Here is a 15,528-nt window from a genome sequence, read left to right on the forward strand (position 1 = left end):
GCTAGATCATATCTTGGGGAAAGATTGTTTCTTTCTGTGAAACTTATAAGAAAAATAAGATTTGCCTGAATTATTTAACAACCTGGTGAATCTCCTAAGTCCTTATTCATGGTTTATCTCAGTGTAGTGTTTGCTCTACTGTGCTGAGATCTGCCGGCTCTGGAGTAGATTAGAGTTACAAACTATATGATCATTCAAATCTTCTTCCAGTTTGCAGCAATACAGGCAGTACCATTTCTGTGAGTGTTACGTTTTAGCTTAAATAGACCGAAATGTGACAACTGAAGCCTTTAATATATTGTAAATTCACACCAACCAAGCAAATTATTTTCCACAAGATTGTCTGACTTTCACACTTGTTTAAATATTACCATATTTTGTATGCACTGTCAGCACATCACTTTCCCTTCTCCCTCCTTTTAAGGGGTACATCACTTTCACATATAATGAATCTAATCGAGTTAATATTGTGATGCTTTGCCCAATACTTGTTACAAAGAAAAAGAATTGTTCCTGATAAAAACACAAATACTGTACATGCTCGATCTTAAGAAAATATGTTCCTAGAACAAAATTGCTGTTTTATTCAAAGAAAATGCATTTGTTTATTGTGTTATCATTATACATATTTTTAATTATGTCAATATGCATTGGTAGTCATACATACTTCAGAGGCACATTGTATCTGTTAAGCTCTTTATTTATATATTGCACATTGTGATAATTGACAGTTGTTTGGTGCACATTTTAGATAGAGGATGTGTTTTATCTTACTTAAATTCATGACTTGTGTTAATTGATTAACATAAATCAGCAAATAAACTTTATCTTTAGGTGATATACCTCATATGATCAGTCATGTTAAATGCACTTATTACTGAGGCAGGATAATGATTCACACTCTTCAAGTGCAAGTGCTTAGCATTCGGCATACATCACATTCTGCTCTATAAGTTACCACAATGCATTTGACTGCCTCTTTTGTGAATACCTATTGCTCACCTGACCCTTGTATCATAACAAGGTACAATATTATCATAACCTTTTTCATATCATTCACTTCTTTCCTTGAGCTAGCATTTCTTTGGTGATTCTTTTGTCTCCACAATACAATCGCTCTGCCCTTTATTCCTCTGCTTTTTTAGTTTTGTCTGTTGTTTTTGTCTCTTCTTTAGTACTGGAAGACTTTTCTGACTTTCCCTCTTTGTCGTCTTTAACTTGTGTTTCTTCCTTAATTTCAGATACTTTTGCCTTTACAGATTCCTTACTAATTTGTTCTTTTACTGCTTCTTTGTCTTTTTGAATGTTAGTTGATTCTGGGGCAGATTTCTTCACTTCTGTTTTTTTAACTGTTTCTGTTACTTCATCCTTTGTTTCTTTTTTACTCTCTTTACTTTGATCGGTTACTTCGTCTTTTGCTTCTGTTTTCTCAGCTTCCTTTACTTTTGTTGTGGGATCTGGTGTGGTGGGTTCTACTTTTGTACTTTTCTTTGATTCATCTTTTGATGGTTCTGTTTTTTCGATCTTCGCTTGAGGCATAGGCTCTGGTACAGAAGTGCCTTTCTTTTCTTTAGCTTCATCTTTAGGCTCTGGTTTTGTCTCTTTCTTTTCCTCAGCTTTGGGCTCTGGTTTCACCTCTTTCTTTTCCTCAGCTTTGGGCTCTGGTTTTGTCTCTTTCTTTTCCTCAGCTTTGGGCTCTGGTTTCATCTCTTTCTTTTCTTCAGCTTTGGGCTCTGATTTCGTCTCTTTCTTTTCCTCAGCTTTGGGCTCTGGTTTCACCTCTTTTTCTTCAGCTTTAGGCACTGGTTTCACCTCTTTCTTTTCCTCAGCTTTAGGCTCTGGTTTTGTCTCTTTCTTTTCCTCAGCTTTGGGCTCTGGTTTCGTCTCTTTCTTTTCCTCAGCTTTGGGCTCTGGTTTCGTCTCTTTCTTTTCCTCAGCTTTAGGCTCTGGTTTTGTCTCTTTCTTTTCCTCAGCTTTGGGCTCTGGTTTCACCTCTTTCTTTTCCTCAGCTTTGGGCTCTGGTTTCACCTCTTTCTTTTCCTCAGCTTTGGGCTCTGGTTTCACCTCTTTCTTTTCCTCAGCTTTGGGCTCTGGTTTCACCTCTTTCTTTTCCTCAGCTTTAGGCACTGGTTTCACCTCTTTCTTTTCCTCAGCTTTGGGTTCTGGTTTCACCTCTTTCTTTTCCTCAGCTTTGGGCTCTGGTTTTGTCTCTTTCTCTTCCTCAGCTTTGGGCTCTGGTTTCACCTCTTTCTTTTCCTCAGCTTTGGGCTCTGGTTTTGTCTCTTTCTCTTCCTCAGCTTTGGGCTCTGGTTTCACCTCTTTCTTTTCCTCAGCTTTGGGCTCTGGTTTCACCTCTTTCTTTTCCTCAGGTTTGGGCTCTGGTTTTGTATCTTTCTTTTCTTCATCCTTATGTTTTGGTTTTGCTTCTTTTTCTTTTTCAACGTCATCTAATTTAGAAGGTTCCTTGGCCTCTTTTTCCTTTTCTACTTTTGGTTCTTTAGGTTCTGCCTCATCTTCTGTTTTGTCTTTCTCCTTATCTTCTTTAACTTTTGGAGTAGGTTCAACAGGTTTAATTTTGTCTGCTGGTTCCTTTTGTTCTTTGGTAGAATCTGCTTCTTGCTTTTTCTTTGGTTGCTCCTTTTCATCTTCTTCCTCTACTATTTTTTCTTTCTCTTTGACAATTACAGTTGATTTTGCTTTATCCTCTTCAACTTCTTCAGTCGTTGTGTCTTTCTCTTTCACAGTTTCTTCATCAGATTTTGTTTCTTGGTCACTCTTCTCTGCTTTTTCAGCCTCTTCCTCTGCTGCTTCTTCAGATTCTGCCTTTTCATCATCCTTTGAAGCTTTCTCCTCATCTTCCTTTCCTTCTTCAGCCTTTTCTCTTTCTTTGGTTGTTTCTTCAGTCTTTTCATCCATTTGTTCTCCTACAAGATCTTTACCTTTGTCCTCTGGCTTGAGCTTTTCTACAGTCTTGGTTTTAATATGGTTTGGCAATGTAGGAACTTTATGATCTATGTAAGGGTAGGGAGGTGTCCCAATAAACCTTGACTCTTCACCTTCCAGGAGTTTCCTTTCCAAAAGAAAGTAACAATGATTATTATTAATAATAAAGTTGCCTGCAAATTTAATGTTCTGTTCCTTTGTCATCAAAAACATTGTTTGCTCATTACAGTTAAAAGACAAGGAGTAGTAAACATAAAGCAAATGTTGGAAAATTCTAGGAACACACTGTAGATGGGCGTCTGAAACAAAACAGGGTTCAAACTAATCCATCACATCTTCCTAACTCACCTTTTAGTTATTTCTAGTTTTGTTTTCATTCAATATCATTTTTCATTCAAATTCAATTTATTATTTGTCTACTTTTCTTTTCTGATGCTTCCCAATTAGGTTTCCAAAATTTGAAAACCTAGCAACCATTATGTAATGTCCATTCTACATATCTATTATTGCACCAAACTAACGTTATAATTACTTCATTATTTAAGGCACAATTATCTAGTGTGTATATATTTTAGGAGTCAGAGCTGCACAGCATGGAAACAGACCCTTCAGTCCAACTCGTCCATGCCAACCAGATATCCTTAATTAATCTAGTCACATTTGCCAGGATTTGACCTGTATCCTCCAAACCCTTCCTATTCACATTCCCATGCAGATGCCTTTGTTTTGGACTCCCTTACCAGGAGAAAGAGACTTTAGCTGTCACCCTATCCATGCCTCTCATGATTTTGTAAACCTCTATAACATCACCCCTCAGTCTCAGAGTTGAGATGACTTGTCCCAGACACACACTTTCTCCCTTCCTTTATTTGTCCACAGTATCTTGAATCTTTGTATCAGCTGGCCTATACCTAAATCAATAGAAACATTTTATATATATATATATATGTGTTGTGAGCCATTGCCTTATTGTTCGTTCCTTTGACATTTAGACCAATTTCTCTCAAACTCGCTCGTGTAACGTCAATTTGCACTGGACATATCCACACACCAGATTTACCTGTAGGCTGCAATTTCGATATCCAAAGCCATTTTAACATTGAGCAAATCTTGGTATTCCCTGAGTTGCGCGGCCATCTCCCACTTCATGTTCCTCAATTCGTTTTCCAGTTGCTGGGCCGCTTCCTAGAATGATAAACATGTTTACAGAAATGAATCGTTAGGCGCATCGAAACCTTTCAGCTGCTGTGAAATCTGAGGCTGGATGAACGTGAACACTTGAGAACTTAAGTTTTGTTTTAAAAAAACGCGATTCCGTGTGAGATATGAAAGTTTAATTAAAAGTTAAAAAAATTCACACAACACCAGGTTATAGTCCAACGGGTTTATCTGTAAGCACTAGCTTTAGGAGCGCTGCTCCTTTTTAAAACCAGCACCTCCAGGTCAAAGTTTACTTTGATGCTAAACGGCACAACCCAAAGTACTTTCCCAAGACCAATTCTAAAGGTTTGACGACCTTAAGAAAAAACGCAATTCCATGTGAGGCGTTGTAAAGTTTAACGAATTTTATTGCTAATAAACATATTTACAAAAACAAAGTTTAACGAATTTAAATAGATTTATTTCATTGCAAGAAAATAAAATGAATAACACATCCTTCTTTTCCCGAAATGTTTGTGTGTTTGGGTGACTGGAGATGCAATGCCTACCTGGTAGGTGGAGAGGTCTGCATTGTGCCTGTCCTCCATCTCGTACATCTGCCTCTCCAGGGAGTCTTTGGTTCCTTTCAGAGTCTCCAGCTCGGTGTTCTTGGACTGCAGGTGCCTGCGATACTCCAGGATTTCATCCTGCGCCGCGTGGATGGCGTCCGTGTTGACCTTGGCGGCCTGGTTGAGCTTTTCCAGCTTGACCCTGAAGACCTCCTCGGTCTGGCTGGTGGTGGTGACGGCCTGGCCCTCCATCTGGGCGCGGATCTCGCGCAGGGCGGCGGTGATGTCCGACTTGAGCGAGTCCCTGACCTCCAGGGTGACCGGCGAGCCCTGGATCTGACTCAGCAGCTCGCGCACCTCGTCCTGGTGGCCGGCGCGCATGGCGGACGCCTCGTCACTGAGGAACTGCAGCCGCTTGGACAGCTCGAGCTTCAGCAGGCCGGCGTCCTCGGTGTGCTTGGCCAGCGCGCGGACGCTGGCGTCGATCTCCTCGCGCAGGCGGCTCTCGTCCTCGTGCCGCTGCCGGATGTGCTGGATGTCCTCCTCCAGGTGCTCCTGCTCGAGCTGCAGCTGCGCCTTGTCGTGGCTGACCTGCGCCACCAGGGTGCGGAGGTCCCGGATTTCCCGCTCGTACATCTCCCCGATGGCGGAGCGGCCCGCCTGCTGCTGCCTCAGCGACGCCGCCTCGGCCTCCAGCTCCTTGTTCTGCAGCTCCAGGCTCCTCACCTTGTCGATGTAGGTGGCGAAGCGGTCGTTCAGGGCCTGCAGCAGCTCCTTCTCGTTGCGCGCCCGCGCCTCGCCGTTCAGGAGCGCCGTCTCGCCCAGGCTGTCGCCGGAGACGGTCACCTGCGAGCCGAAGCCGCCCGCCGCCGCCCGTTTGGAGGACGGCGCCGAGCCCACGCTGCGGGACCAGCTGTGCGAGTAGAAGCCGCTGCTGGAGAGCGAGGCCGGGGAGCGGGAGGTGGCCAAGCGGGCCGGATCTCCCCCCAGCGCCCTGCGGTAAGAGCTGGCGCTGAGCATGGTGTCCAGGCTGTAACTCATCGCACCGCGGGAAGGGCTCGCACTGCAGTGGCACACGGAGGGAGGAGGCTGCGCCTTTTATACGCCGCAGAATGTGCGAAGTTGGCAGGAACCGTATTCCAGCGACGTCTCAACTCGCCAATCTGCTGAAGATGCCTCTCCAGTAACCCCCACACCCCATCTCCTGTGTGTTCGACATGTAACTACCTTAACCAGACCAGGTTACTCTCACTTCTACCTACAGACAAAGGTAGCTACACAAATTCCGATTAACATTCTCCCCCACCCCATCCCAATTGCATGCAACTGCAGATCTGGGAATTTCATTATTTTCTGATAATCATGTGAAAACGTGACAGTCAGTCTGGGTCAGGTTTAGTGATATTGCTGGTGACCAAAATAGAAGATTCGTTCGCTGTTACTTCACGTTTTGTTCTGATCTTTCAATATATTCCGCATCGCCATTAATTATTCAGCTTTTAAATGTACTACCACACCAACTCTGATGAATTGAAGCCGTTGTAAAATAGTTATATGATGTACCTCAATGTGCATGCATGTATTAGCGCTTGTAAAAGTTTATACCACTCGTTTGAAAGATTTCAGCTTTCTCATCAATATTATGTCACATGCCATGGGGGACATTAGTATCCTGTAGTTTTTAAAAAATTTTTTCCTGCTACACAGGCAAACAAAAAGCGAATCGCAAACTCGCGCACGAAAGTTTTGGGTTTCTTGCAAAACCGAGCGAATTTTCAGCACCGTACTTCCGAGACAGCGCCTTCCGCATTGTCGTCGTGTACGAAGGCGTGGCTTTCTTTTGCAAAGTGAGAGATCTTGCAGGCCGCCTGAAGCTTGATCATTAAATATATCAAGACTTGTTAGAATTAAAATAAAACGTAAATTGCATTTTTGTTTTAAATTGCAATCAGATCAAAAGCGGGATGAATCTGGTCAGAGCAGCCATCATAATTGTGCAAGTTAGTCATGTCACTAAACCAAACGGTGCTGCCAAACGTTAAGAAGTGATCCAATCTTTGGACCGAGCTCTTAACAATACATGAACTCCATCAATGGCAGTCTTACCTAGGAGTGCAATTCATTTTAAGCATTGTATAGTGAGCAGTAAACATTATTTATAAATTTATTTAACGATGAAAATCCTTCCCCTCATTAGCACAGTGGAAGATTCTCCAATCCACTGAAAAGCAATAAAAGCTTTCTCTTACAACTGCGACGCGTTGTTTTTAATTATGCATAACAGAATATATGATGGTATGTTTAAATGCAAACAATAGAGCAACTCAAGGCGCTTCGAAGTGGGGTAAGGGCATAGTGAACGCTGGCTTATAGGGGCAAAGACTAGGACAAAGTGTTATGTTTCATCTATTAGTTTATTAGTTTAACAGTTTATTAGTTTATTAGCCATTTTAACAGACTACTTGCGATAGGTATGGCATATTGATCTATATCTAATCATTAAATACCACTGCAGGTAGCTGTTCCATTCCCACCATCCCATCCTTTCCACTCAAGGGGTAATGTACTCTGTAGTAATACTCATTTTTTTTGCAAATCAATATAGTATACAACGGCTTGCAAAAGTGATTTGCAAAAAAAAGAAAAACCATGTTTTTCAATTGACCTTAAACGAAGCCATGCCAGACACAGTTCCAGCCTGGTAACAGAGATAATGTATTATGTTACAGTGTAGCATAAAACACATTACAGACAAAAAGGATGCAATTTGGCTCATTGTGAATCTGTCGTCTCTTTGCTAGGTCAGTATAAAAAGTAGCTGAAAATGTGTTGCTGGAAAAGCGCAGCAGGTCAGGCAGCATCCAGGGAACAGGAGAATTGACGTTTCGGGCATAAGCCCTTCTTCAGGAATTCCTGAAGGGCTTATGCCCGAAACGTAGATTCTTCTGTTCCCTGGATGCTGCCTGACCTGCTGCGCTTTTCCAGCAACACATTTTCAGCTCTGATCTCCAGCATCTGCAGTCCTCACTTTCTCCTCCAATATAAAAAGTAATTTTACTGCCTTGCTTTCTCACCATGGTCCCTTACGTTCCTTACTTTCAAATTATTATCTACGTTTACTGTGAGATGTGGTGATTTCTGCCTCCTTGTCTCTGCATGGTAAGGCCATGTTGATTTGTTATTGTTTTTCTCTAAGCCTCTTTCTGTATGCTTTTAGCGATAATTTTGTATAGATAGCCCTCATTGTGATGCCGCATGAAACAAAATAGTCTTTGCCTAGTCTTTCCCTATTCATCCTATTAAAAATAATAAAGTCAGCTTCAAAACTCCTATTAAATCTGATTTTTCCCTGCTCCAACAATAGTAGTCTGATTCTTTGACTCAAGTCACAACTTTATATTCTTAATTCTGATACAATTCTAGTAAAACTATATTGAGTACTGTCAAGGGTTTTTAAATATTTTCTGTGACCAAACACCTAAAACGTAACACACAACATCCTAATGGTGCACGCTGTTATTTTCACCTTAATGCTTTTGTACTGTCTGCCCCGATTTCTAAAACCCACAGTGTTTCTCTTGTTTTTGTTTCCTGTGTTTTGTTTTGACCCAAAGCATTGACTTTTTAAAAATTCACTCATGGGACTTGAGCATAGCTGGCTAGCTGATTGGCATTTATTGCCTGTCCCTAGTTGCCCTTGAGAAGGTAGCGGTGAGCTGATTTCTTAAACCGCTGCAGTTCACGTGCTGTAGGTTGACCCACAATGATATTGGGGAGGAAGTTCAAGGATTTTGCCCAGCAACAGTAAAGGAATGGTGATATATTTCCAAGTCAGATGGTGAGTGGCTTGGAGAGGAACTTGTAGGTGATGATTTTCCCATGTATCTGTTGCCCTTGTACTTCGAGATGGAAGTAGTTGTTGCTTTTGAAGGTGCTTTCTAAGGATTTTTGGTGAATTTCTGCAGAACATCTTGAAGATATTTCACACTGCTGCTACTGACCATCAGTGATGAAGGGAGTGGATGCTTTTGCATGTGGTGCCAATCAAACAGGCAGCTCTGTCCGAGATGATATCAAGTTTCCGGAGTGTTGTTGGAGTTGCATCCACCTGGGCTAGTGGGGTGTATTCCATCCCACACCTGACTTGTACCTTGTAGATGATAGGCAGGCTTTTTTTTGTCCAAGACCAATATCACTTATTCACTCTCAACCATTTTTTCATGCAGGTAACAACTGGTTTAGGTGCAAATGTTGAGATACTGGTGTTTCTTCTTATCCATACCAATTTTAAGGATTGCTGAATCAATCTCCAGTTGGGACTTACTACACATTACACCTATTGTTCCAGACCTATGTTAACCAGGTTTTCCTGGATCTAATTTGTGCCATTCTGCACATCGGACCTTTATCTCTTTGCAGTTTCTGCTACGTTATCATGGGTTATGCCTCCAACTACATAGTTATTTGGAACATAAGAAGTTCTAAGCCTGGAGGAGGCAAATTTGAGCCACTACAATACTGCAACTTACCTGATTATGTAGTCCCATGCGTGCTGTATCTTTCTGTTACAGTTCTGAGGTTAATAAATTTGGTATGTTTCAGGATTTTCTTTGGTTTATGAAATTAAAATATTTTAGGGCTGTAGCTTAAGTAGGATAGGTGAACGGAACTTGGAATCAAAGACAACAGATTAGCATTTCTGCTTGGATACAAAGCTCATTTTTCCCATTGTCATGGGGAGAAGGATGGAAGAAACCATTTTCAAAGCTGGTTTCCCTATAAACACAGGATATCATGGATATATAGCAGTTGCAGTTTATCTTGGGTGGCCTGTAGCCATTTCAGAAGTGGTGAGAGCAAAAGGAAGAAACAGGGAGAAAGTGAGCGGCAGATCCTGGAGATCAGAGTGGAAGAGTGTGGTGCTGGAAAACCACAGCCAGTCAGGCAGCATCCGAGGAGCAGGAGAATCGCCGTTTCGAGCATAAGCTCAAACTCTCCCGCTCCTTGGATGCTGCCTGACTGGCTGTGCTTTTCCAGCACCACACTCTTCGACAACAGGTAGAAGCAGCCAGGCATAGAACATAGAACATAGAAGAATACAGCGCAGTACAGGCCCTTTGTCCCTCGATGTTGCGCCGATCCAAGCCCACATAACCTACAGTAGCCCACTATCCTCCATATGCCTATCCAATGCCCGCTTAAATGCCCATAAAGAGGGAGAGTCCACCACTGCTACTGGCAGGGCATTCCATGAACTCACGACTCGCTGAGTAAAGAACCTACCCATAACATCTGTCCTATACCTACCACCCCTTAATTTAAAGCTATGCCCCCTCGTAATAGCTGACTCCATACGTGGAAAAAGGTTCTCATGGTCAACCCTATCTAAACCCCTAATCATCTTGTACACCTCTATCAAGTCACCCCTAAACCTTCTTTTCTCCAATGAAAACAACCCCAAGTGCCTCAGCCTTTCCTCATACGATCTTCCTACCATACCAGGCAACATCCTGGTAAACCTCCTCTGCACCCGTTCCAGTGCGTCCAGTTTAAACAGAGAAATTGCTGACTGTTGTTCATCTTGCAGAATGTAGGTGGGAGTTTCTAATCATTTGAAGACCAGACCCATGAGAGAAGGCTAGAAGATTTGCCTAGCTTGGAACTAGAAAAGAAATATACAGAATAACTGTTACCGTGAAACATAGATGTGAGACTGTGGGCTACCCAGCTGGGAAAGTAAAATTGGGAACCGATTGCACTAAGAAATGTAATTTTGTGTTTGTGGGACTTATGCTAAGTAAAAAGGAACTATTTATTCTATAGCTTATAGTGTATATTGTCTACCCAAGGAAATAATCTCTAGTCAATGGATTTTTTTTATGATTTGCTGTAGTAAAAGTTTTAAAACATGAAATCCTAATGTGCTAGTCTTTCAGTTGGAAATTCAAATGTCTCTTTAAAAGTTAATGGTCTCTCTCAAAATTGTAACAAATGTTGTGGTTTATAATGTAAAACATTGGCATACGGTGCATCCAGAAGGATTTGCAGACAATAAATTAGAAGCAGTGGAGATCCAAAGAGATTTGAGGTTCTCGGATATTAAGCATTAAAATGTCATAGAGAGGTACAGAAATCATCAGAAACGTTAATGCAATGCCAGGCCTTATATTTAGAGGACTAGAGGATAATTAGGCTGAGGTTGGGATGCAGTTTTGCATTAATCTAGTTAGACTTCTCTTAGAATGCTGTTAACAATTTCGGTGCTACACCTTAATTGATCTTGTAGGAAATGCAATATGGATTTACCAGATACTTTAATCCCAAATGCTAGCTGTGAAGAGATTATAGAAATTTGGGTTATTCCCAGAAGTTAAAAGATCAGGGTTGAAATTTTCAACATAATAATGGAAACCGATGGGTAGTTGGAAACCATTTCTGCGGGTTTAGTTATCTAAATGCAGGGCAGCCAAGCTTTAAAAAATAGATCCAGGCATTTCAAAAGTGAAATTCAGAAACGTTTTTGCAAACAACAGCTGACTTTAAATCTAAGATTGACTGAGTTATATTATCTAAGGGTTCTTGATACGGTGCAAAGATGCATGTATAAAATAAGGTCAGCTATGCTATTACTGAAAGGCAAAATCAGCTAAAGTTGTCTCTGTGTTCCGAAGTGTTTGCAGAACGTTTTAAATATATTATCATAGATGTTCCCGTTAATATTCCTTAAATCAATTGTGTGCAATGTGCCTGTGCAAGTGTTTTAAATGACAATAATGAAGTAAACAGTCCCGACAAAAAGCATCCATATCTTGATTAGATCCAATAAATGTTTCACTCCACTCCAGTATCTTTTGGTAAACCCGTTTAAGTTCAAAACATAATCGAGATATAAGCAAAGCCCATGAGTTAGTAGATGGTTTGATTAAGTATCACGATTAACTTTGTTACAAATTTTCCATATGTTTGGATTTCTGATAGTTTTTCATACGTTGATTCATCTAGAAATAAAATTGTTTCTTTTACAAACCATTCCTGTTTAATAAAATCCATCCAGACTGATTAAATATATAAATTCGTTGAAGCCTGACAAAATATTCAGATGCTTAAAATGAATTTAATGGATCAATGTCAGTTTTTTTAACTTGAAGTTTCAGCCCTCTTCAGCAAACCATTCTCGCCACCTCCAAAAAATAGCTGTAGGAAACCAACGATTTTCTTTCGATGGCAAAACCTATGTCAGGACCAGTGATTGCAGAATCCCTATAATATCAACTAATTTCAGCAGAGATTGTGGCTCCTTGTCGGTTATTGCAAGCCGAGAGTGTGGTGCTGGAAAAGCACAGCAGGTCAGGCAGCATCCGAGGAGCAGGAGCAAGAACCCTTAATCGGGAATGAGTTGTTGCAAGTTATTGCAATCAACATATGAATATGACGACAAAAATGAAAGGGTTATGGCCAAAAAAAAACTTCCTCGATTTTACTTCCATCTTCTAATTGCTTTACATTTTATGTTTACATTGAAATATTAATATAGTTCTTCAAAGCTACTTTCATAACTAACCCTGTTAAAGATCTCTATTGTTTATTCTCGCTGGCAATCTATTATCCAAATGTTCAGATAGAATATTTTGTTTCTTTTAAAAATCTAATTAAAATATATATAACCCCCTTTCGTGTCACGTTCTTGTCTACAATTCTTACACAAAAATAATTTTAGTTCTCAGACTTAATGATCAGATTCTCTTCCATTTATATTAAGGTTAATGGAATTTTAAATTAAACTCGGATGATGACAAGTGCTAGATTAGACATTATGCCTGGTCCCCGTACTTCCTTTAAAATTATGAAATTGCAAACCTAATTTAGTGCAGGTTCAAATAAAAGAATTTACTGTGCAAAGTGAGTCTTTTATTCATTAGACGTAACTCAGTGAAACTATTAAAAGAACATGCAAAATATCATGTACTGAAATGACTTGATTTCCTCTCCCATGTATCACAAAACAACAGATGATTTAAACTTTGATGCGGCAAAACGTCAGTACAATTGATCATTACATGATCTTTGCATTTTGTCTGAAAGTAGATGTCCGAAAATTTTTGATTAATTTCGAAACGTTAAAGCCATTTAGAAATATGTGGTATTTGTTTTTTGAGCGGATGGAGGTCTTGAAAAGATAAACCTCGGATGCTGCGCAAAAAAGTGGATTCTCTTCTAATTGTCGCCTCCCAGATGCGGCGTGAAGCTGGCGCAGCGGACGCGCAACTTGGTGTGGTCTCTGAGAGAGCCGAACGCGGCATTCGGCAATTCCCGTTGCCCTTCGTCTGGGGACCCGAAGCCGAGCTCCTCCGAACGTGGCATTCGGCCATTTCCGCCGACGATCTCGGGTTCCTTCATGAGCACCCCGAAGGTGACGTTCACAGCGTTCGCCATGCTGTTGAAACTGATGACGAGAAGCACATAAAACAAAAAAATCTTTCAAACCGCTTGTTGTGATGCTGACATATTAACCAATAAAACGCCAAATGGTCGAGCGGGGGACCGGCTAGAATTTGAAGAGGGATATGACAGCTTTCATTGTGAGTACTGTACCTTCTGCAGGCTGACAGTGAAGCAGGTCGGTGCTTCTACTGGGGTTTTCCTAAAATGGCGGTTATCTCCTCCAGCTCCAGTGGGTTTGTTACTTTAACAATTATTATAAATGTAGGTGACTTACTTTTAGCTGTCTTGTAAGCACAGTGATCGCCTGTTGTGCATCTAGTGTTTATCCCGGAGTACTCCAGTTTGTCAGTTCAAAGAGCACTGATGTGTTTCTATGTTCTTTTTATGTTAAGTAATTGGCCAAACGGGTGTAGAAATTACTTTTGATCTTCTTGGCCGCTCTAATGCAAAGGTTAATTTTGGTTTAATGTTGAATATGGCAATAAGAATTCCATTAAGTAAGGTGCAAGGCAAGTTCCTCGCAATAAGACCAATACACTTTCATCACAAAAAGACCAAGAGAAAAGTGTTTTCTGTTTTGTCTTCGTTAAGAAAACAGATCAAAAATGAGCCATGCTTATGGAATAGAGTTTTACTAGTTGTGTATATTGCAAACTGTTTTCTGGAGTTTTTGAAATAGGGGAGTTCGGATGTTTCTGTTTACACTCCAGTGCAAATTCCCAAGCCTTTCAGTATTCTTACCTCATTATGAGCATCTAACTATATATTAGCTATAATTTGGTGTCATGTAAACTTTCATTCTGAGATAAAACTGTTAGATGTCAACATAGCCCATCTGAAGATGATTGCACTACTCCATTATTTTACCAAGTTAAGAATTATGTGTGAACAGTATCTTCCAATTTTATTAAAGCTTTTAAGAATTTTTTTGAAGCTGGATAGTAGTTTTTGATTTGTTTTGTCCCAGATAATTTCAATAATGTTGTTGGAAGATATGAGAAAAATGAAAAATCAAATTTATAAAATTAAGCTCTTAATGTAGGAATTTTGGAGTTTAGAAACCAAGAAACAGTTCTTTACCCATTTTGCTAAATTATTGCCTCTGACTATAGAATTGTTTTACGATAAACACAGTTTTCAACACTTGCAGTGTGTTATGTTGCATATTGATTAATTTTAAGAAGAAACTTGAAGAAAATTTGAATGTAATGACTATGAAAAAAGTTTCTCTGTTAACGTTAATGACTCCCCTATCATAATTATTCTTTTAATCCACAGTAGCAAAAATAAACTGAGTGTTCTGGAATACAATGTATGTAGAATCCAAATGCTTAAAGTATTAATTGGGGACCTTATCTTGATAGTTAACCTCATCTGATTTTAAATACGTGAGCATTTATATTGGCATGAAATAGTTTTGTTTTACTTTGCCACAACAAAGTGATTATTGATAATACAGTTGGTCTGCAATAATGATAATGGTGTGATAGCGATTCCCAAAAAATCTGGTTGTGTACTGCACTCTTAATATTGTCATGGTTTTGTCTAATTGTTGTTCGGATTAATGGTTGGGGTTAGGAGTTAGTGATTAGGGCTAAGATTAGACACTGTTTTGGCATGATCATTGTCAATTGATATGCCGATATGTGTTTTAGACATTACTTCTGTTTTGGTACTTGAAATATAAAGGGTGTATTTTAGTAATGCGATTTTTAACTTTTTTTTGCGAAGTAATATCTTTTATGTTCAAAGTTTTATTGACTTCACAATGCAGCCGACATAACTAGGTAACGCCACTGTCTCGTCTGGAGAGGGTGATGCCCTTCTGTTTATTCATTGGCTAATAGATATTTAGAGCATAGGAGAGGCTTATAGTATCTGTGTGGTCAACAAAGATCCAACTACACTAATCCTGTTTTCCAGCTCTTGTTCCCTAATTCTGGAGGCTGCTGCAGTGCAAGTGAATATATAAATTGGACTAGATGTTGTGACAGTTTCTGGCAGGGAGTTACAGACTCTGAGTGAAAATAATTCTCCTCCACTCTCCTCTGCTTTCTACCTCTTAACTTCAATTGCTGCTTCCTGGTTCGTAACCCTTTTGCAAATGGAAAAAAATGCTTTCTATCCACCTTATCAATGCCTCACATAATCTTGTACACATATAACAGTGCCCTTCTCAACCTTCGTTGTTCTGTGGAAAACAACTCCAGTCTAGCCTGCTTCGTGTACAAAACATCTGATGTTGGTTCTGGAGCTGGGCAGTTGCAGAACAGCGTGGGTAATTTTAATTTTGGATGTTTAAATATTGTACAGAAGTATATAAAAAAAAGGCAGAAAATGGAAATGGAAAACAATTACTGGAAAATCTCTCTGACTCTGATTTCTCATCACAGACTATATTTTGGTTCCAGTGATCCTGCTGAGCTTTTCTGAC

General features: G+C 40.2%; 2 protein-coding genes across 7 annotated transcripts in view; one reads left to right on the forward strand and one right to left on the reverse strand.

The window, feature by feature from the left end:
* Positions 1 to 569: 569 nt before the first annotated feature.
* LOC140488180 (uncharacterized) lies at positions 570 to 5,966 on the reverse strand. Its single transcript, XM_072588057.1, has 3 exons — positions 4,653 to 5,966; positions 4,004 to 4,128; positions 570 to 3,070 (listed from the first exon to the last, which is right to left on the reverse strand). The coding sequence occupies exons 1-3, from the start codon at positions 5,691 to 5,693 to the stop codon at positions 1,126 to 1,128; spliced, it is 3,111 nt and encodes a 1,036-aa protein (XP_072444158.1). The 5' UTR covers positions 5,694 to 5,966; the 3' UTR covers positions 570 to 1,125.
* A 7,097-nt stretch (positions 5,967 to 13,063) lies between these two features.
* LOC140488181 (uncharacterized) overlaps positions 13,064 to 15,528 on the forward strand; it is a 46,198-nt gene continuing 43,733 nt past the window's right edge. For 2 of the 6 annotated variants that reach the window (XM_072588059.1, XM_072588063.1), the window contains exon 1: positions 13,064 to 13,231. In XM_072588059.1, coding sequence (XP_072444160.1) covers positions 13,217 to 13,231 — 15 coding nt within the window. In that variant the 5' untranslated portion in view covers positions 13,064 to 13,216. The other 4 variants (XM_072588058.1, XM_072588060.1, XM_072588061.1 and 1 more) reach the window with 3 other exon arrangements.

The sequence above is a fragment of the Chiloscyllium punctatum genome, chromosome 17, assembly GCF_047496795.1.
Source record: "Chiloscyllium punctatum isolate Juve2018m chromosome 17, sChiPun1.3, whole genome shotgun sequence".
NCBI lineage: Eukaryota > Metazoa > Chordata > Chondrichthyes > Orectolobiformes > Hemiscylliidae > Chiloscyllium > Chiloscyllium punctatum.